The sequence below is a fragment of the Vollenhovia emeryi genome, unplaced genomic scaffold (assembly GCF_000949405.1).
Source record: "Vollenhovia emeryi isolate VEMERY1.0 unplaced genomic scaffold, V.emery_V1.0 DF939122.1, whole genome shotgun sequence".
NCBI lineage: Eukaryota > Metazoa > Arthropoda > Insecta > Hymenoptera > Formicidae > Vollenhovia > Vollenhovia emeryi.
In genome coordinates this window covers 84,682-106,159 of record NW_011967244.1, presented here as the reverse complement: position 1 = coordinate 106,159, position 21,478 = coordinate 84,682, and the positions used below count along the sequence as shown (strand labels likewise).

The window sequence follows — 21,478 nt, the reverse complement described above, 5'->3', positions numbered from 1 at the left end:
GTGTGAATTGCGACGCGTCGCAGCGTCGTGGCGGCGGCGGCGGCGGCGGCGGTGCGACGGCTTTTATTTTTAATAGCGGCTCGTGTGCTCGCGTGCGTGTTCGCGGAGCGGAAGCGCTAAATTCGCGCGATAAGCACGCTACGCGCGTTAACATGCCTATCGATTGCCCGGCCCCGCGTGAGAGGGCAAAGACGGCCGCCGCGGGTAGTAAGATGAGAAAAAACGCGGCGACAACAGAGGCCTCGAGAGGCAGAAGAAGGGTCGGGGATAAACGGCGACAGGACGGAGGGCTAGCGGCAATAGGTGCAATAGGTCATCGCAGGGCCGCTCGCGGGGCGGCAAGGGGGCGGCCAGGCGGCGGGACCGACGGGGGAAGGGAGACAGGGGGGGGAGGAGGAGGAGGAGGAGGACGAGGAGAAGGAGGAGGGACAGCGAGCAGTTCAATGAAAGTCATCGTAAACGGAAGGGGAGCGGAACTGCGAAACGGGGCACACAGAGGGATCGGAGAGAACGGAGGGTGGAGGGTATAGAGACGGGGAGAGCGTTCCGCCATGCCGACGTCGTGGGAGAAAGACAGCGGGAAAGAGAACGCCAGCCAGAGAGCTTGCGCAAGCTTCGACCCGCCGCAGCTCCGATCGGCGGACGGCGGTTAAGCCAGCCGCACGTTCCGAGTTTTCGTGCCAGCAGTCGACTCGCAGCCTGGCTTTCCAACTGGCACGCCGGAGTGCTTTCTCGTACTGTGCCCTCTCGTTCCCTCTCCTCTTCTCCCCCGCGGTCTTTTCCTTTCCCCTTGTAATTTCTCTTTATCTGCCTCTCTCCTTCTCTCCGTCTTTCTCTTCCTCTCTCTCCGTTCTTCACCCCCGAATCTCGATTCCGCTCTCCGCGACATGACGCGTTAATGATCTACGCGCTGCTTCCAGCAGCGGCGGCAGTGCTCGTTCGGGACTAGAAACCACCACCGCCGTCGGTGGTGGTCCACCACGAGATTCGGTTCCGAGCGGCACCCTCGGAGCTCTATGTGCGTCAGTGCGCGGTTCAAAATCGCGGGAGAAACTGTGCCAGGCGACGTCGTGGTCGATACGCCAAGGACGACGATGATGTAAATTCCGGCACGCAAACGGCCCGCTTGAAAAGACGCCTGTCCTGATGAGAGAGAAGATGGCATACTCGAGGGGACCCGCGTGGAGGATATCGCGTCGGTGATTCCGATCGGCAGCGACAACTGGCTCTCTCCGAGAACCGTCGGAGAAATCGGAGCAATCAGGGAGCATGAGAGTGTTATGGTAAAGGTGCGTGGACGGACGTGCATGCCGCGGTATCAGTGATAATAGTTAAATCACCCCGACAAGTTCTCCACTCGAAAAAAAATTATTTCCGTCGTTTCTCACTTGTAGCGATTTAGAGTTCGAGTTATCGAGTTATCCTATTTGGATCCTGAGATCCTTTTGCTAAAATTACTGTATTTTCGATCAATTTCGCACGTCTTTTCGTCCCCCAGACTTGTCACGCGGAAAAGACAGCGAGAATTCCTGAATCTTCGCTGGATCCGAACTGCCGGTGGAATCGCGATCACATCGTCGCGTCGTTGCGGAAATCGCGTCCTCGTTGCGTATGCATCTCGCGCATCGAAACGCGCGTTTCGCCGCCGAGATCGGTAATACGAAATAATCGCGGTCGTTGGCGGAACGTTCGGCAAATCGGTGTAAAACAATCGCGCGGCGATTTCCGCGAAATCGTCGCTCCAGCTTCCTACCCCGCCGTGCCCCTCTGCCTGTTTTTTTTTTTGCAAAACGCGCGCCCGCGAATCGCATCCCCTATGCACGCGCGTAATCAACGACCGATCTAAATTGCTGATGCGCTAACCGTTTCGAGCTCGGCCTCATTCGACATTTTCGGCACGCGCCTGCCTTTATTCGATTCGCGCACGCCGACAGAATCTGAAAATCCGCGAGTGCATCGATCCTACGGACGAGCCGACGGACGCGCGAGTTTGTTAAGGGAATAAAAAAAAAATATTTTCGCGACCTTGGCCGTTCGGCGATTTTGAAACCTCGGACCGCCGCGATCCGGAAGTCCCGGAGGTCCCTGAATCTTTAAATATCATTCGCCTGCTGAACGCTCTGAACTGCTGGAGGTCGCGTGCACCCCGGGGAAAAAAATATTGAATTCTCGTGGGACGAGACAATGAATGCGGCGCGAGAATGCGAGGGGGGGGGGGTGGGAGGGGCGAGGGAGGAGAGCGGCGGTGAATGAAGAGGGGAGCGGGAACGGGAGAGAAAATTCCGGAGGTGAAGTACTGTTGTCGATGGCCAAGTCAACGCGGATTTAACCAATTATCACCCCGCTCTCTCGACATGGATGTACGAACGAGGCCCTTCCGGTATACGCTCGACCCGTCTGGCAAACCATACGGCGTCCCTTATTGTCCTTTGGGGAAATGATAACGCGATACCCGCACTTGCGCCTGCATCCCATCAAGCAGATGACGTTGCGGAGATATAGCACTCTCGGATTAGCGGGCAACGCGATCGCGCGTAGGGCACGAAAATCGGACGGTTCCCCCCCCCCCCCCGATTCTCTCCACGAACCGACGATCTCCCCCGGCTGTTCTCTTCGGCGACCGAATCACAAATTTTCACGAATGAGGATCAATCGCCATTGAAATAGAGAAAGGACTCGATCGATGAAATTATTTCGTTTCCGGCGGTTCTCGCTATTTCGCGACGAGGACACGATATTCCCCGCGCGCGCGAAATTATACGCGCTGTTTTTTGCCGAGGGACTTTGCGGATGCCACCGGAGTTCAATATTTTTTTCGGCTCGCACACACATCGGCAGGGCGGATCAGCGAGCGACGCTGTATGTACGAGCGCGCGCGTATGCATGTCTGTCGTTACGTCTATTTTTTTTTATACGCGCGTGTGCACAGGTAGTTCTCGACGGGAGAGGCAAATGGAGATAAGAGGAGAGAAAGCGGAGGTATTTTGACAGCCTCGGCACTTGTCCCGGGAATGCCTCGAATGCCTGTGCCGGTACTCCTCGGTAGCTGGGGCTGGGGATTTTTCGCCATATTCCTCCTGCTTCTGGCCACCCCCAGTCCCGCTGCCATTCGCAGAGGTAAGTCTAATCCGGGGAGGGGGTCGCGGGGGTCGCGGGGAGGGGGGCGGGGGTATAATTCCGGCGAGAGTTCAAATTTCCAGGCCAGCGACACGCGAGAGCGATCTCTGTATTTGCGCGCCGGCGGATGCAATCCGACACCGCGATCGTTTCCAGCGCCCTTTCGCGATCCTAACGCCATTCATCTAAAATTCAGTAATTACAACATTACGTTTCAGTCCGGCCCGATAAGAATCGCGCGACTCACCTTCCGAGACATTCGAGTCGGACGGCGGGAGACAAGGAAAAGCGGTGATAAAACGGAAGGAGACCCTCCAACGTCGTATCTATCCCCGTGCCGCGAACCCCACGTCTTCTGTACTTGCAACGTTAAACGTGCGCGGTGCCGCGCGGCTTTCGATTTCTTATTTAATCCAGCGGCCAAAATTTCGTTGCGACTGGCGGACAAGTCTCGTTTTATGGCGGTATCAATCCCTCTTCCCCCGACTTCGATCCACACCCGATGATGCGCGGTTTAATGAAGACCCGGGAGCTGCTAGCAATTATCGCAACCCCGTTACGCGGCTAACAGGCCGAATTATCGGTGTAACAGCCGAGACGCCGCGCGGCGGCCTCGAGTCTTAAGGGGATGCTGGAGGGATTCTGCACTTTTGGCACCTTTCGCTCCTAGAACTGTCAATTCGTGAAAACATTTGTGTAATATACAACATATATGGCTCTTGTGTACTAACCGACAGTGCTTTACTATTCGGACTAAATGAGAGAACAGCATGGTATCATTGAAATTAAGTTTAGAAGCCTAACAAAAAATCTATTCACTCGAATAAGTTATATGTTAGGTAACCTATAGACTTCTTGTTAAGTTCCTAAACTTAATTTCAATGATACCATGCTGTTCTTTCACTTGATCTGAATAATGGGACACTGTCGGTCCGTACACAAAGGCCACATAATTTGTATATTACACAAATGTTTTCACGAATTGACAGCTCTAGGAAAGGTGCCAAAAGTGCAGAATCCCTCCACCATCTCTCTAACCGTCGCGTTAGGGAGATTTACTTAGCCCGGGTATTACCGATTGCCGCGAGAACCCCACTCGGGGGGGGGAGGAGGTCCTGATACCCCGTGGAAAGGTGATTTACGAACGAGAGGCGGCCCGGCCATAATACAAGGCTACCGCTTTATAAGAGGTATCTGGCAAGCGGGTCGAATATCGATTACACGGCCGAAACTTGTGTCGCGTGTTGTCGCGCGTTCCTTACCCTCCGTTCTCTCCTCGTACCCCATCCGGTTCCGCGGGTCCCGTTCCTTCATCCCGTTCCCTCCATTAGCCAACCGGGTCAACGAAAAATGCTCTAGTACAGCCGTGCGCGGGACGTGCCCCGTATTTTTGCGATTTAATAATAGTTCTAATAATAGATTCTCCCGAACGACGCGAATTTTTCGAAATCGATATCTTCTCCGCGAGAACGTCGGGCGGTCGTCGTTTCAACCGCGTCTTCTCCGCTTTTCGTTTAAGCGAGGTCTACGTGAAATTAATTAAAAAAGTCTGCTCCACCAGAGTGGAGCTTCGCTCATTCCGTGGATATTTTCAGTTATCTCGCACGCTCTAATTACGTAGCCGTTTTTACCACTGTCGTGAATTTCTTACTGCTAGTTACATACAATTATTGATTATTATTAACATAACCGAGGAACATTGACCTGTCGCTAATACTGGTTGCTACAGAGCAACGTGTCATTAGCATAACCAATAACTGATAATTCCGGGCAAGAATGCGAACGAGATGAAGAAGAGGGTCCCCTTCCCCTTCTTCCCCGTCCTAACGGTCTTTATTTCAGCGGACCGAGGCCACTGCAACAAGACAGTGGACATTTACGAAGATGTGTCGAGCCCAGCGGTGACCCCAGCGAATTGGGGTAAGCCCCTCTCGTGCTGGTACCGTTTCCGTGCCTTTCGCGGAACGCCCCGGGACTGGATTCTGCGGGTGCGCTTCAAGAAGTTTAAGGTCGGGGTGCTGGAGAACGCCACCACCTGCAGCGGCGGTTATCTGCAGGTGAGCGCTTTGCGTGCCTATATACGCGCGTGTGTATGTGTGTGTGTGTGTATGTGAACTTTGTCGCTCGGGGGGAGATGGTGGGAAGGGCAGGGTGAGAGACAGCGGTCCTAATTCCGGGATCGCGCGTCCAAACAGCCGAATCCATCTCGTCGGGTCTCCACCTCTCGCTTCGCGCTCTCCTATTAATTGAATAGGGAGAATCCCGGCCAATTAATCGGGCGGCGGAATTTAATTTCGGTTCGACAATAGCGTTCCTCGATTATTCTTTCGCTTCGTGCCTGGATATCGCCGCCGGGCCGACGCGGCGCGGGACGAGGGAGGGAAACGACGGAGGGATGCCGCCGATACTCGCGTATCTCTTTGAATCGCGCCGCGGACCAATGCGTACGCGATACAGACGAACCCGCATTGCACGACGGGAACGCGGGTATTTCATATTCGTAAGCTGCGCGTTTTGCGGGGAGAAAAAAGAGACGCGCAGTTACGCCGGATGTAAACCGCCTCTGATATATCATTATCGGATTCGCCTCGCCTCGTGCGCAACGATGCATTCAGAGTCTATTTTACGCCTAGGCGAACCAGACTCCGTACTTTCCGAGGAGTCGCCTGCGGCGAGAAGGGGGAAAAGTAGGATCTGTATTAAGCACAACGATGCCGTTTATCTCGACCTCAGGATCGTATCGAGCTTTTATTACAATTCGTCAAATTAAGCTATTGATGCCGACGACTCGCTTGTCCGCGAATTTTTCTTGTTTTCTTACTTGTATTGTTACTTGAAAAGGGCCTGGAGTAAGGTCAAAACGTTGCGACGAATTCAATGAAATTTGCCAGTTGGGTTGACAAGCTCACTGTTTTAATTTTTAATCGTCACAGGCGACTATAAGGTCCAGTTTCACAGTGGCTAGTTAGCTTAACTAGTTGTTAAGTAGTGATGCTAACCACTGATACAAAATTCGGTAAGCTAGTTACAAAGTTATATATATATATATATATAGATACAATATATATATATATATACAAATATATCAATATATATTTTTAATCTTATTTGCGAAAATGCAACTTGTCAAAATCTAATTTTGTAAATAGTTTACCAAAATTTTCATCAGTGGTTGGCATCGCTATTTAACAACTAGTTAAGTTAACTAGTCACTGTGAAACTGGGTCTAAGTGACATTTTTCTTTCGTTAGCTTAAGCTATAAAATTCAAGTTAATCGAATCGAATCTACATTTGATCGAAATCTGCGAGTTAGCTTTTTTAAACCAGACGTGTTCAAGACCCTCGTATTCCGATAAGCCCCATAAACGCCTCGTGACGAATCGGGCGCGCGTTCGCGGCGTATCGACGGGATGACAATTCGCGGGTCCGGTTGCGCCGCGGCCGCTTTAAGAAACGGAAAGAACGGCTCGTTCTCGGTTCGTTTATCAACAGCCGCGTTTCTAGATCCGGTTTCGTCCATCGGGACGGGGGCTGAACGCGCGCGACAAGCAAGCGCAGCCGTATCAATGTCGCGAATTAGAGCGTTCGCGTATAAGAGACGAATGCGATAAGTGATTCCCTCACTTTCCTCCCCGTTTCCCACCGCTTGCTCCTCTTTTGAGCGAGCGAGCGAGCGAGTGAACGCGCGCGGGCGCACTCGTCCTGCTGCCACCTCTCTCAGTTACTTCGGTATCAGGTATTGATCTTTGTGACGCTGTAAACCTCTCTCTTCTCCTCTCCTTTCTCTCTCTCTCTCTTTCGGCCTCTCCGCTCACCGTGCTCCTCCACTCTCCCCTGTATTTTCCCTCGGTTTCCCTCGCGACTTTCAAATTTACACCGGTAAAAAAGATGAAAAGTCAATAGTAGTCACTTCGGGTACATTTCCCGCTGCATGAGATCGTAGGACTCGAGAAGCGGGACGCGTGGCGAGACCATTGTATCTTTACCGTGCTATTATTTTCCGTTCGAATAACTATTTCCTTCGCACGTGAGTCCTTGCCATCTTCGTATAAACTTGCAAAATCCGTTACTCCCTAAGACGGTTTCCCAGTAATCCGGCGCGTCGTTGTAGAAGTATCGCGTTTCTCGTATGCCTATTAATTATTTTCATCAGTATAATTAATTTTTATAGGAGTACTTGTTGCTTCAGACGTAAATTCATAAATGTAGAAGATGGCAATGGGTCGGTTTGTATTCCAGATTATACGATGCGAAGAATTTTAATTGTAGATGAACTAGGTGGCATTTTGGGGACGCGAACGATCGTTACCTACAATCACATTTTACGCATGGCAAACTTTTTGTCGTAAGAGATCGGATATATTGGCCGTTAAACTGGATTATAACGATTCCCGACGCGACGTCCTTACGTTGATCGATCGTCCCGAACGTTATACAGCCAACGCGCGTTCCCGGCCGCTGTTCCAGATCATAGACGGCAACACGAAGACGGAGGTGAGCAATCGCAAGGACCCGGGCGTCTACTGCGGCGAGTCCGAGCAGCCGCAGACCTTTATTAGCGAGACCAGCTTTGTGCGGGTGATCTTCCACGCGGACAACTTCACCGATCAGACGTACTTCAGCTTCGACTCGCGCGCCGAACCGCAGTTCGAGGTGTACCTCAGATACGGCCAGCATCCGGAGCTCTATCCAAATCGTCGCGGCGAGGTCGTGCCAGGCAGCTATTGCGAGCGCGTCTTCAAGGACTGTCGGCTGCAGACGTGCTACGTGCAGAGCCCGGCTTATCCCGGCATCTATCCGCGCGCGTTGCACTGCAAGTATCGTCTCAACACCCGGCTGCCCTTCATCAAACTTTACATCGAGAACGAAGAGTTCAACATCGATGGCCAGCGATGCGAAAACATCATGACGTGCCCGATGCGGCCGATCAGTTCCGGCTCGGAGCACTGCCCGTACGACTACATACGCGTGTACGACGGCAAGAACGAGAGCAGCCCGGTGATCGGCACCTTCTGCGGCATGGGCAAATTCCCGTACAGCATCATCGGTACCAGCGAGGATCTTTACGTGGAGTTCGTGTCATCGCCGGCAGGGCCGTTGCTCAACACCGGATTCCACTTCAACGTGGGCAACTGGCCCGGTCACGTGGAGACCGCGGGCGTGAAAAACGGCAGTTGCGACTGGCTGCTGAACAGCGAGTCCCTCGTGAGCGGTAACGAGGGTATCTTTCTGTCGGTCGCGCACTGGTACCCGCCGCACACCAGCTGCACGTACCTGCTACGCGGCCGACCCGGCGAGATCGCGCGTCTCTACTTCCCCAGCTTCCGGGTGAATCGTATCGAGTCGCCGATCCAGCCTTACGACGGCGACTGCGGCGAGAGTCTGACGCTCTACGACGCCGACTGGCCGGACGACGCGCGGATCATCAAGACCTTCTGCGACACTTTCAGCAAACCGATGGAGAAGCACGATTTTGTCTCGACGTCGAACGCATTGTTCGTGCGATTCGAGAGCAAGACCGGCAGTTATTCCGGCAGCTCGCTCTATTATTGGGCCCACTACGACTTCTTCAACGCGACGAGATTCGGCGAGCCCACGCCCGGCACCGAGTGCGACGAAGTCTTCGCCTCGTGGAAGACGCGCTCGGGCTATTTACGATCGCCGCTCAACACCCTGGTTTACAAGCGCTCCGTAGATCCGCCCGCCGATCTCTCCTGCACCTACAGCTTCGTCACGGACAAGCGGCTGTTCGCGCGCGTCATCCTCGTGATAGAGTCGATCAACTTTAAGGAGCATCCGTACGCTCAGTGCGGCCACTGCTGGGACAGTCGGGTGGATCGGGTCATCATCCGGGAGCCTAATCCAGATGGTATCAAAGCCCACTGCCTTTGTCGGACCAACAACAACGGCACACCGGCGCCCACGACTTCGCAGCCGGCACCGCGACCGCCCGTCCTCAGGATCGTCTCTCGTGGCGAGAGATTGGATCTGAAGCTGCTGGTGGACGGCGCGCACGCAGCCTCTAGCTACTTCAAGTGGCCCGCGCCGCTCTTCGAGGCGAGATACGAGTTCGCGCACAGTCCTCTGTGCGGGCCCGCGCTTCTGCCGCCCGCCACCGACGGCGAAATCGAGTTTCCGCATTACGAGGCGCTGGGATACGTCACGCCGCCCAGGTCCATCAAGTGTATCTGGGAATTACGGGTGAACCGCGAGCGCGATCTCTGGCTGCACTTCGACAAGATCAAGTTCGCGTCGCGCTCCTGCGAGGACGGCAAGCTCGAGATCTTCCTGCCGGGGAACGCCGAGCCGTATCTCGGTATCTGCGGCGAGAATGTCAGCTACGTGAGAGAGATGCCAATTATCTCGGCGGCCCACATAGCGCCGCCGTTGGATCATCAGGCGCCGAATGGCGACGTCGCCGAGGAATCGCCCGCTGTGATTATACAGTTCACGGGCTCCATGGCGCCGGCCAGGGCGGCCTTCAAGATCGCCTGGACCGAGCTCTTTCATCTACCGAGAGACGGGTCCGGAGCTCTCAACACCGGCAAGTTGGAGGACTGCGGCTTCCAGTGTCCCGGCGACGCGGGATGTATCCCGCTGAGATTGGTGTGCAACGGCGTGGTCAACTGTCCCAGTCGCGTCTTGCCCTTGCCGGGTATTCTGAATGGCACTTTCTACGAGCCGGACGACGAGTCAGTGGAGACGTGCGGTGGTCCCGTTAACGGTAACGGCGGCGGTTTCGTCGGACCCGCCGGCTGGGCTGGCGCCGGCTTGGGCGCCGGTCTCGCCATTCTCTTGGGTCTGGCGTGCTTCCTCGCCATGTGCAGACTTTGTAGAAGACGATCGCGCTCCAGGGACATACACGTGCCCTATTAGGAGACGCGATCGTGCCTCTGCGAGTACACGCACGATCTCGGAGAATACAGAGATCTAAGAGCTCAATTCGCAATCGTTTCTCGAGGAATTAAGATTTTTTTTCCTCTACACCCGCATGCTTGTTTGCGTATACGCGTAGGTGTATGAGCGAGACGTCTTTATTCCTGGAGGAACGATCGCGAGTACGACGAGTGGGACGTCTATGCGGCGTTTTAATTTTTTCAACGACGCTTAGACGCCTTTGAGCCGGTTTTGCATCAACGTCTCGCTCGACACTGTTAATTTCGGTTGAATAAAGTTTCTTTCTCTGACTCTATATCATAGGTAAGATTGTAATCTAGAGACGAGTAGAGCGAATCCCTGAGGCAAGCTTGTTTAACCCGTCGGGGTCGTTGGTGCACTCGCGTTTCAGATCTCTGTGTTATTTGAGAAATGATAGGTATGAGATGCGTTCCCTTTCTCGAGATTCGTCGCCGTGAAAGAGGCGTTTCTTCCATGTTGCTCCAAACAGATCCGACTTTGCGAGTAATACTCTCAGGGCCAGTTTCACAAACGTCGTTTAACCGCTAACCGAAGGGTGTTAATTGATCCTCTGCCTCTTCTTGGATAACAAGATAGAGAAAGATAGGAAGTCGACTGAACTCTGGTTAACAGTTAACCGACGTTTGTGAAACTGGACCTCAATGTGACGCGCCCGGGTCTAATGAACGTCGAGTTTGCTCATTAATTGCGAGAGGTTGATCTTCCGGATCTTTACTGCTCTATCGCGGTGTTCAAGTATTACTACTGTCTGTCAACGCCGATCCCATGTTCTGTCGGTCTTCTATTTACACTCTTTGCGGAACACTAATAACCCATACATTATCCTCCTCTTACAGCGACGACGAAGTTCTAACCGAAGCTGTATCTACCACTGCCGCGTTATACTCGTCGTATTGTCATCGCGTCTTCTCTACACACACTGCCATAGACATAGAACTTCATACGTAGCCCCCGTCTCGATCGTTCTCATACGTCGTTCGCGAGAAAGATCGTAGATTCGTGGTGATCGGGTTATTTCCGTCGCTGATTGTACGAGCGGCGGTAACTTCGTTTCTAGCGATAGCAACACACTACGAGATGTAGACGAGAACTATCTTTTATTAACTCGGTCCTCCTAATCTAATTGCATGATCTTGTCGATAGTCAGCGTCGAAGTCCGACAATAATGAGTTCGAAACATTAGGAGAAAGGGTTTTAAGTTAGATTAAGTTAGATCAAGTGATTAACTATTGTTTTTCGAAAACGTTGATAGGATAATTAATAACTATACAATTGTATATTATGATATATTAAATGATACTTTGTAATTAACGAACTATGCGGTATTGTATATTTTATAACGTATTTATCGTTCATTTGTCAGGCGACGGTATTGCTATCTCTAGAAAGCCGCGGAGGATAGGCGTACCTTTGTCGCTCGTACAGATGCAAATCAGCGAGCCGATCGTCGTAGATTCCGACTTCGGGATATAGTCCTTAGCGGTTGCTCAAAGTTGTCCTGCTCCGTGAACTCTCGAGAGAAACTCGTCGCGAGCAAGATACAATTAAATTGACTTAAAATACAGCGGGAATGGCGGGAACGACGGAAATCGATAGTACATCCAGTAATTGTGGCTTCTGACGGGTCGTGACACGCCTTGTCGATTTAACATCTTGAGTTTCGGCGACAGTATTGAGTATAATAACACACGTACACACACACACACACACAAACACACAATATCGTATATACATGCATCTAAATCGAATCCGTTGTGAGGTATATAATCGCTGTAGTGTCCACACCGGAGAATGAAAAAGAGAAGGAGGAACAGGAAGTGAGGAGAATCACGATTCGCCGATTCGTAAGATGTCTGGACTCTATGACACCGAATGAGCGTGCCTACTAAAATATGCAGCTATTATGATGCATGTGATCGTCGACAGTGCAAACAGTTTGTATATAATAAGGCAAGGGTTAGAAGGAGGTTTGTAAAGCCGAATCGCTTTTTAGAAATAAACCGGTACGCTAGGTGAAAGAGAAATAATTAAATAAAATAAACAAGAGTAAATAAATAAATAAAGAAAGGAAACGCCGGCGAGACCGCGCCGGCTATCGCAGCGATAAGGGATCCCGTTAATCCCAACACTCGTCGGTCGGCCCTTCTCCACGGGGGCGGAGGAGGGGGGGGGCTATTATAATTAGAACAAGAAACAGACTCGGAAACTTGGCCCGCCGCGGCCGCCCCCCGGGGCCCGGGGCTGCCGCGCTCTAGGAACGATGTTTGTTTGTATATAGGGGAAACATTTATGTAGGTTTAGCGACAATCTCAATAGCGGATACACACATCCACACGGATTCACACGACACGCACACGACCGAGCGATGCGGTATTAAGCGCATTATTAACGAGCGCAGCTATCTTTAATCGACGGTATAACGATTATCTTACTACGACGATGTAATTGCGATAATAATAATTATCATGATTACTATATTTTTTACTAATAAAGAGTATCCTTGGAGTCGAGGAACGAGGTGGGTTTCTTTATGCACACCGGACCCCTTCGGCAGATCTCTCGGAATCCGGATTCAGTGCGCGGTGGATAAGTTTAAAAGCGAGGGCCCCCGCCGAGAGCAAAAATTACAGAGGTAGAGAGGGATCGTTACGTTCAAGATTTACGAGTCTGCGCCGCTGGTTAAGTGCGGGCCAATTAAGCGGACGCAGTTTTGGGCATCGCCATTCTCGTCGATGATTTACTGGACGATAATTTCTCGCCCGTCGTTTTAGCGTCGTTCGTAATTTCGACACACGATCTTCCGCCTGGCGAAATTTCGCGGCGAACGCGTAACCCAATTTATATTTCATATCACTTACGACGTTCTCCCGCGGTATCAATTTAAATCGCCATCTGCGCGCGGAGCCTCTCCTTATAAATTCCTTGACGAATTCGGAGCGAGCGCTGTCTTTCGCAATGCGCACTGGAATTTTCTCTATTGTGCTTTGTTTCGGTCCCCGTGACAAAAGAACGCGCGATAACCATGCTGGACCTTTTCGCACCTATTAAATGCCTTCTGCAGGAAGAATCCGTTCGTGTCGACAATGTCGTCTTCAGGCTGCACTCGCGCGTCACCGTTCTCCTGCTGCTCGTTTGCACGATCCTCGTAACTGCCAAGCAGTACATCGGCGAGCCGATTTCTTGCATGACCGATGCTTCCATCGGTACGAATTCCGTTAACCTCTAGCCTCAAATGTGCATTTGCATCAACGTTTGCGCGACTTGACAGAAATCGCGTCAAGAGTGAATCGTAACGATAGAAATTTTTTATGACCGGAGGAAATCTCACAAAAGTCGCCAGAAGTAATTCAAAACTTCAGAAGATTGCTTGACCATGTCTGGCAAATTTTTATCTTTAAACACAACGCTGTTCTGCCGTTCGTGAAATTAAGATCTGTTCTTTTGATTTACCATACCATACGGAATTATTGACACAATTATCACTCGAAAAGGACCACCACAAGCCACGGTCGAAGCGTTGCGAGTTTAAACATGGTAATCTTCTCAAGTTTAGAAATTTTCAAGTTCCTCCGAAATATCTTTCCGCGTCTAATTATTAAATTATTGCGCGGGCAAGAGTGGCGTGTCATTAACATTTGGTCGCAATTGATATCTTGCTGGCAGACAAAGAACCCGTAAACGCGTATTGCTGGATCTACAGCACGTTCACGGTATCACGGCATCTGAAAGGTATTCCTGGACGGGGTGTAGCGAGCGCTGGCGTAGGACAGGCCCTTCCGGATGACGAAGCCCGTCATCATCGATATTATCAATGGGTCAGCTGAATTTAGAACGTTCACGATATGGATGAGGTGATAACCGATACGGACAAATAGTCGGTGAATGGTCCGTTGACAGAACACGGAAAACACATTTATTAAAGTATATATATATATATATACACTTTGATAAATTATCGAGATTAAAGTCATCACGTATTCGCGATTTAAATATTTGCCTTCGTTATGAAATTTTTTACAAATTATATTTTCCCGCGAGCCTCAAATGAAATCTTTGCTCAAATCAAGTTGCGAACTCAACCGAAACACAAAGTTTCTTTATTGACTCGCACTCCACCCAAGGCCAAAAGCCGAAGAATTTTTATGCTCGATGAAAGTTCTTCGAGAGACTCGTACTGCCGTTAGACCTCTCCGGGAAATTCTCGCCGGGGAAAGATCGACTCGGAATTCGTCAAAGGTATCCCTAAATTGTTTTTCGATGGGGCACTCTGAAAAATTGAAAGCGAGCGGGAGAGAGAGATATGCGGCGGAGAGAGCGCATTCGCACGCGCGCGCACGTGTGCGACGGAATTGGTCGATCGCGTAAGTTCCCGTATGGAATGCACACACATGTACCAGCGCGGTTCACGTACGCGAGATGCATGATAACGGCTGCACTTCGTTCCGATGGTCAGGTCGTTCTCGGCTCACCGGCGCATGCAGACGTATTGCGCGAGCGTGAATGAAATCTGAAACGCGGCCGCGTGAATGTAAAGGAAAACGTCCGGAAAGGACGGAGGACACGGCGCGAGGAAATGGAAATAGAGATCGCGCGCAGATCCGACCGTTATCCTACGCTGCTCCATATCGCGCGATTCGCATCGCGAATATCGCGCGGGCGGGCTTCCCTGCGAGAACCTTGGGTCTTCGAAAGAAAAATATTAAGTCAAATATAAATATCTTCTCTCCTTGCGGAAAATCAAATAACTTTTATATTAGTCCGCGTGAGACATTTTAGCTTTCTTATTTTAAATTCGCGACGATACAGAGAGAGAGAGAGAGAGAAAGAGATCGTTTGTCTCTGCTGAGAGTTCGCCTTCGTTCAGGATAAGCAGAGAGATAAAGTTGAATTTAAGGAAAATCGGAAATAAGGATGCAATGTTCGTTAGGTCTGCTTCGTTCTCGGCTTGCAAGCCATCTCTTTTTACGTGCCGCGCGCGCTATGGGACATCTGGGAGAGAGGCATCATAGGCCTTCTTTCGCGGGATCTCGCGTCTCCCTTCCTGAGAGACGTCTGGACCGAGGAGAGGAAGCAGCAGCTCGTCAAGTACTTCACCAGGACGAATCTGCACGGGCACAACTTCTACGCCATGCGTTTCTTCGTGTGCGAGCTCTTGAACTTCCTAAATTCTGTAAGTATAATTCCCTTCCAGTTTTAGAAACGGAAGAGTTTCCGCGGGAGGTACTTAAGGGATCTCGATCGGCCAACTGGGATTATGACGTCAGAAGCGAAGGAAATTGCGCGGAAATAACCGTGAATAATTGATTTCTGGGTTCGATAATGAGCCCGGGTTAACGAAACGCGGTCGAAACTTTGCCTCGAAGCGAGCCCAATATATGTACCTGTATAGCGCGGAAATGCAACTCGAGGGCCCTTAACGCGTAAAATACGACCACTCTACTTTTCTTACGATTCCGCGAGCGCAAAAATCGACAAATTTACACAATCATCTTAAGGTTCGACGTTAGCTTGTCAGCTACGATTATCAAGAAAAGAAAAGAGAGAGCGCCAAGTTAAACTCCCGATAAAACCTTTCATCGATAGATAGGGCAGATCTATCTGTTGGATATCTTTCTGGAGGGACAGTTTAGGCGATACGGGCCCGTGGTGAGCGCATTCCTCGCGGAGGGAGGTCCTCGCGACAGGATCGACCCTATGGCGCGACTGTTTCCGAAGGTGACCAAGTGCACGATTCACACTTTCGGGCCCGCCGGTTCCGTGCAAACCCACGACGCCCTGTGCGTGCTCCCGCTGAACGTGATGAACGAGAAGATCTTCGTCGTCCTCTGGTTCTGGCTGGTGTTTCTCGCGGGCGTCGGTTGCCTGGCGGTAATCTATAGGTACGTAAGCTCGCTCAACGGCTACGTGCATCACGGCAATTCCGATTACGACGTCGGATATATACGCGAACGATTCGTAAAACTTACCCCACCTCAATCTCCCTTCGCGAAGCTTTTCGTTATATTTTAAACAGAACGTTACTTCGTAGAGCTATTAAAAATTTGTAAGTATCGTCGGAATGAACGCGATTGATACGATCCTTCTTCGCAGGATCGTAGTTTTCTCTCAAGCCTGGGCGAGAGTGTATCTTCTGCGAGGTGCAGTTCGCAGGCTCGAGAAATCTAAGGCCGAGCGTGTCGTGCGACTATTCCATTTCGGCGATTGGTTCCTGTTGCACCAACTCGCACAGAACGTCAATCCTATCGTGTACATGGAGCTGGTTAACGAGATAGCGAAAGCCTTCACGACCAAGAGTTTCGCGGACTTGGTCTAGATCTCCTCGACTCACCTAAGTAGCATTACGCGGAATTCAATTTACGAAGCTCAAAATGTCCTTGTAACAGGACATAAACGTTCGATGGCTATTCTGTTGTAAATGTCTGTTGTAAAAGTGTATTAAATGTCTTACGATGAAAGATGAATATTTAAAAAAAAACTGTACTGCGATTTCAATAAAGACGAGTAAAAATTGGTAAAAACAATTCAAAAAGGCTGATATACTTAAATATGTTATAATTACTAAATGCATTCAGACTATCGCGAAACGCATTCTTCAAAGCGTTTGAATTATTAAGATCTGATAATCTACTGAGGCGCACTGAATTTCTTTTCGACAGCCCGTAATGCCGACGAACAATGCGAGCAGATACGCCGGCGCGAGTCTTTTGTTCATCAACGTTACATTCAATTGTCCCGAAACAGAAGCGGAGATACCCTCTTCTCGCCGTGTATCCATGGGAACGTGAGTTTGACTCAGCCAAATTACCCGAGTTACGGTTCTTAGGGTTAGGGATTTCGCCGGAATTATTGCGAGTCTCTCGTCACGTCGGAGATCTTTCTCGCTCCCGACTTTATCTCCCGGTGTATCCTCACGTCGTCCCGTACTCCGGAGTACGTGCGCGTTACGCATTTCCAAGGTAACGGAAACAGACGACGACGTCGAGTTCTGATTTCGTCGTTTCGCCGCGCTCACGGGTTCGCGTATCGCGACGACGAAGAGGAGAATTTATAAGATCGCGGTTAAACCAGCCGAACATGCGCGAAATAGTGCATCTTCAGGCCGGCCAATGCGGCAATCAGATTGGAGCCAAGGTATGTCTCGATCTCCCAACTAATTATCAGATACAAGTCGTCTTCAGCCAAAGGCTAACGTCACTCGAGCGTCTTCCCCATTTAAATATATACCGCTCGTTTAATCGGGACAACGGAAAATAGAGATCTCATGCCCGTTTCCACCAACGCAGATCACCTCTCGTCTTTTTCCAATTCGTAAAACTAGAAAAAGACACGAAGTAAATTGTACCGAGATGAAAGCCAAACTGCGTTGGTAGAAACGGGCATAAGAGATCTAAATTTATACGTAATCTCGAAATATGTACATACAAAAATCTCCGTGTCCGTCTGTAATCGGAACGACTGTATATCCAAGTATCGAGTTCCTTGGAAAATTTCTATTCGAGCGAAACGTGCCGTTCGCGACACAACAATTACAGTTTTGGGAGGTCATCTCGGACGAGCACGGGATCGACCCTACGGGCACGTATCACGGCGACTCGGATCTGCAGTTGGAGCGCATAAATGTCTACTACAACGAGGCGACGGGCGGCAAATACGTGCCGCGCGCGATCCTGGTCGATTTGGAGCCCGGGACGATGGACGCGGTCCGCTCGGGACCGTTCGGCCAGATATTCCGCCCGGACAACTTTGTGTTCGGGCAGAGCGGCGCCGGCAACAACTGGGCCAAGGGCCACTACACCGAGGGCGCCGAGCTCGTCGACTCCGTCCTGGATGTCGTCCGCAAGGAGGCCGAGAGCTGTGACTGCCTCCAGGGATTCCAGCTCACGCACTCGCTGGGTGGCGGCACCGGCGCCGGCATGGGCACTCTGCTTATCTCCAAAATACGCGAGGAGTATCCCGATAGAATCATGATGACCTTCAGCGTGGTACCTTCGCCCAAGGTATACACACGAGCCTTTGCATTTAATATTGACTTCAACTTCATTCGTTCATTTTCCAATCGCTTTGCTTCTCTTCGGGGAGAGCCGGGACTTTGCTCTTCCTCCCTCGCGTCTAGGGCGGTTCTCAAAGAAATCATTTAGACGCGCGTTTCTCCACGTTCACGGGCGAGATCTTTCCCACTTTTGGGAAACAATGCGAGATCGAATCTCCCGCGTCAAGAGTTACGTTTCGAATTTCCATGTGTATCGGGAATCATCCGCGGGGCGTATTTCGTTGCGGCGCAACGCGGAAAGTCTTTCCGATGCGCGCGGGATAAGGTACAATGGCTGCGAGACAAAGCGCCCGTCAGGAACCGACCTTTTGTCCTTAATAGGACAATACCGCGCGCGTTGCCGGCATACAATGCTCGTACTCTCTCGCTTGTGTATACACGGCTGAGCGATACGCGAGCGCGCGCCCGATACCGCGGATGCCATACGTTGCACGTCAGCATCTATTCTCGCCTCCTTCCGAAGGTGTCGGACACCGTGGTCGAGCCCTACAACTGCACTCTCTCGGTGCATCAGCTGGTGGAGAACACGGACGAGTCGTACTGCATAGACAACGAGGCACTCTACGATATCTGCTTCCGGACCCTCAAGCTGACCACGCCGACCTACGGTGACCTCAACCATCTCGTCAGCGCGACCCTGAGCGGCGTCACCACTTGCCTCAGATTCCCCGGCCAGCTTAACGCTGACCTGAGGAAGCTCGCCGTTAACATGGTCCCTTTCCCGCGACTGCACTTCTTCATCCCCGGCTTCGCCCCCCTGACCTCCAGGTCTGACCTTCCTCGCGAGGAATACTAATTGAATTAAAGAGGGCTAATTAATTAAATAAAAACATGAGTCGGTTCCACGAGAGTTGACGTCACGTCGCGATTTTATCTGGACAAAATTTCGGAAAATTGCAACGCAATAAAAGTGCCCGTGTAATTAATTAGAGTCGCTCGCGTTACGTAATTTTCCTTCGATGTAATTTCAAAGTGATATTTTAGGGGTTCGCAACAGTACCGGGCGCTCACGGTGCCGGAGCTCACCCAGCAAATGTTCGACGCGAAGAACATGATGGCCGCGTGCGACCCGCGTCACGGTAGATACCTGACGGTGGCCGCGGTATTCCGCGGCAGAATGTCGATGAAGGAGGTGGACGAGCAGATGCTCAACATCCAGAACAAGAACAGCAGCTACTTCGTCGAGTGGATACCGAGCAACGTGAAGACCGCCGTTTGCGACATACCCCCGCGGGGCCTGAAAATGTCCGCGACTTTCATTGGCAATTCCACGGCCATTCAGGTTCGCTCGCTCGTCGGCGTAAGACAAAAGGGAATTCAAGCGCGAAGCAAGCTCGTCGTCCGATCGATTTCTCTCTCGAAGTTACAAATTTTTCGAAAACAAATTACTCGGCTACGTCCGACGCGAAAGGCGTAAACAGTCGCGTCGATAGCTAAGGACCTGAGCAGATCTTTGTCTTAAAGTAACGCACAATAACTGTCTTGTAACTTAGGAATACAAGACAGCTATTCTGCCCGGGCCCTTAGAGTCGGAGCACAAAGCAACGTAATAGCTTACGACAAAGACGCAAGCGTAAACGTAGATAGCACACTTACCTCCAATTACATATAACGTTACACCAAAGCTTGTGCGCTAATCTACGCTCACGCTTACGTCTTTGTGGTAAACTATTAGGTTGCTCTGCGCTCCGACCCTTAATCTTTTTATCCTTTTATGCCGCAGGAGTTGTTCAAGAGGGTGTCGGAGCAATTCACGGCGATGTTCCGGCGCAAGGCGTTCCTGCACTGGTACACCGGCGAGGGTATGGACGACATGGAGTTCACCGAGGCCGAGAGCAACATGAACGACCTCGTGTCCGAGTACCAGCAGTACCAGGAGGCCACCGCCGATGAGGAGGGCGAATTCGACGAGGAGGAGGAGGGCGAGGGTGAGGACAAGTGAAGATCGTCCCCCATCTACGGAAGATGTTTATCGAGTGCTCGCTACACCTGCTGCTTCCTTTCCGCTCTCGTCGCTTCTTTACGTAGTTACATCGTCCCGCCCTCGTATCCTCTTAGAGTGTAAAATAATATGTAGCCGAGCCAACGTCGGCCGACAGCTTGTTGTTCCTCGTCTTCCGCGTGTCCCCCATCGTCGAAAGTATATTACGTGCACGAAATAAAGAGAAAAAAAGAAGGACAAAAATAAGAAAAGAAGCCCCTGCTCCATTTTCCCCGCGTAAAAAGCACTAGGTTCTCTCGCATCCTCTTAACCGCGTCTACAACGCGGACGAAACGGCGCTCTCTCTCTCTCTCTCTCTCTCACACTCTGGGATTTGCGCCCGGTTTCCGGGTAACCTCCGGTCGCTACGGAGATAATGCGAAATGTACGTATCGGGGAAACGTTTCCTACTTCCTCAAGGAAAACTCTACGCGCGAGCACCGCCACCGAGAGCGTTTGCTTACCTTCGGCTCGCGCACTTTAGTCAAGGAAGGTGAGAGAAAGGACACTCTAAACCTTAATTAAAAATTGAAACCGACCTCTTCTCGCGTTCTACACGCTCCAAGCGACACGACGCCCGCAATATTCCCTGTTACTCACCGGCGTGTTCGTTATATCGCTTCGCAATTAAATTCGTTACGTTTTATCCCCGCTGTATTTCAATTTTAGTGCCCGCTCAATTTCGCGATTCATTTATGTTAATTTTATTAAATGCCATTCATTTCGTCCGCGGAGCAACGGCGCGCAGGCAACGGCCCGTTTAGCCGGCTAAAAATCACTCGGCGATTTATTTCGGGACACTCCATTCCACGGCCGGGGGCGATTCTTTTACAATTCCCGACGCCGCGATAACGCGCCGTAATAAATCGCGGCGGGGCGCGTATCGGTGGATCGTACATCACGCCGGCATCACTGCCGATTGCCGGTGCCGACGTCGCGCGGCCCTTGCGATCGAGAACATTATTGGCAAACAATAATTGCACAATTGCCGAGTCGAGGACTCGTTGTTAAGCGACGTGATGTCACGCATCCCTGAATGTACCGCGAAAAGTAGAGGCGCGAGAAATGTCAGCCGCGTCCTCGGTCAATATTACACCGGAGATCCGCGAAGGCCCGAGAATCCGGAACGACTTATCTCGCCAAAGCGTCTTAAAAGAATATTATATATATTTTTTTTTTCTTGAAAGGGGAAGGAAATGTATGCATAGACCGTACGACGGCCGCTCTCGCGCCGCTGAGCTCCCGGCAACTTTATAATGCGTCGCTTTTCCTATTTGTAAAAATCTTTTAGGAATATATTTTCAAGATTCGGAGATAAGCCCTCCGTGGGATCGCACGTCCGCATTTGCTTACCGCGAGGGCGTTTACGTAACCGCGACAGAAACGGGCGGGGAGGTCGGACACTCCTCCC

General features: G+C 51.1%; 1 protein-coding gene across 4 annotated transcripts; it reads left to right on the top strand.

Annotated features, from left to right (window-relative positions):
- Window positions 1-1,212: 1,212 nt before the first annotated feature.
- On the top strand, window positions 1,213-21,074 carry LOC105569822 (tubulin beta chain). 4 transcript variants are annotated; one of them, XM_012026561.1, is made up of 7 exons: window positions 1,237-1,289; window positions 2,934-3,117; window positions 4,960-5,174; window positions 17,569-18,033; window positions 18,550-18,854; window positions 19,071-19,368; window positions 19,810-21,074. In XM_012026561.1, the coding sequence occupies exons 1-7, from the start codon at window positions 1,281-1,283 to the stop codon at window positions 20,026-20,028; spliced, it is 1,695 nt and encodes a 564-aa protein (XP_011881951.1). In that variant the 5' UTR covers window positions 1,237-1,280; the 3' UTR covers window positions 20,029-21,074. The 4 variants fall into 4 exon arrangements, with proteins under 4 accessions (XP_011881950.1, XP_011881951.1, XP_011881949.1 ...); XM_012026562.1 differs by lacking the exons at window positions 1,237-1,289; window positions 2,934-3,117; window positions 4,960-5,174 and adding an exon at window positions 16,358-17,167; XM_012026560.1 differs by lacking the exons at window positions 17,569-18,033; window positions 18,550-18,854; window positions 19,071-19,368; window positions 19,810-21,074 and adding an exon at window positions 7,586-10,593 and having other exon boundaries at window positions 1,213-1,289; window positions 2,930-3,117.
- Window positions 21,075-21,478: the final 404 nt, after the last annotated feature.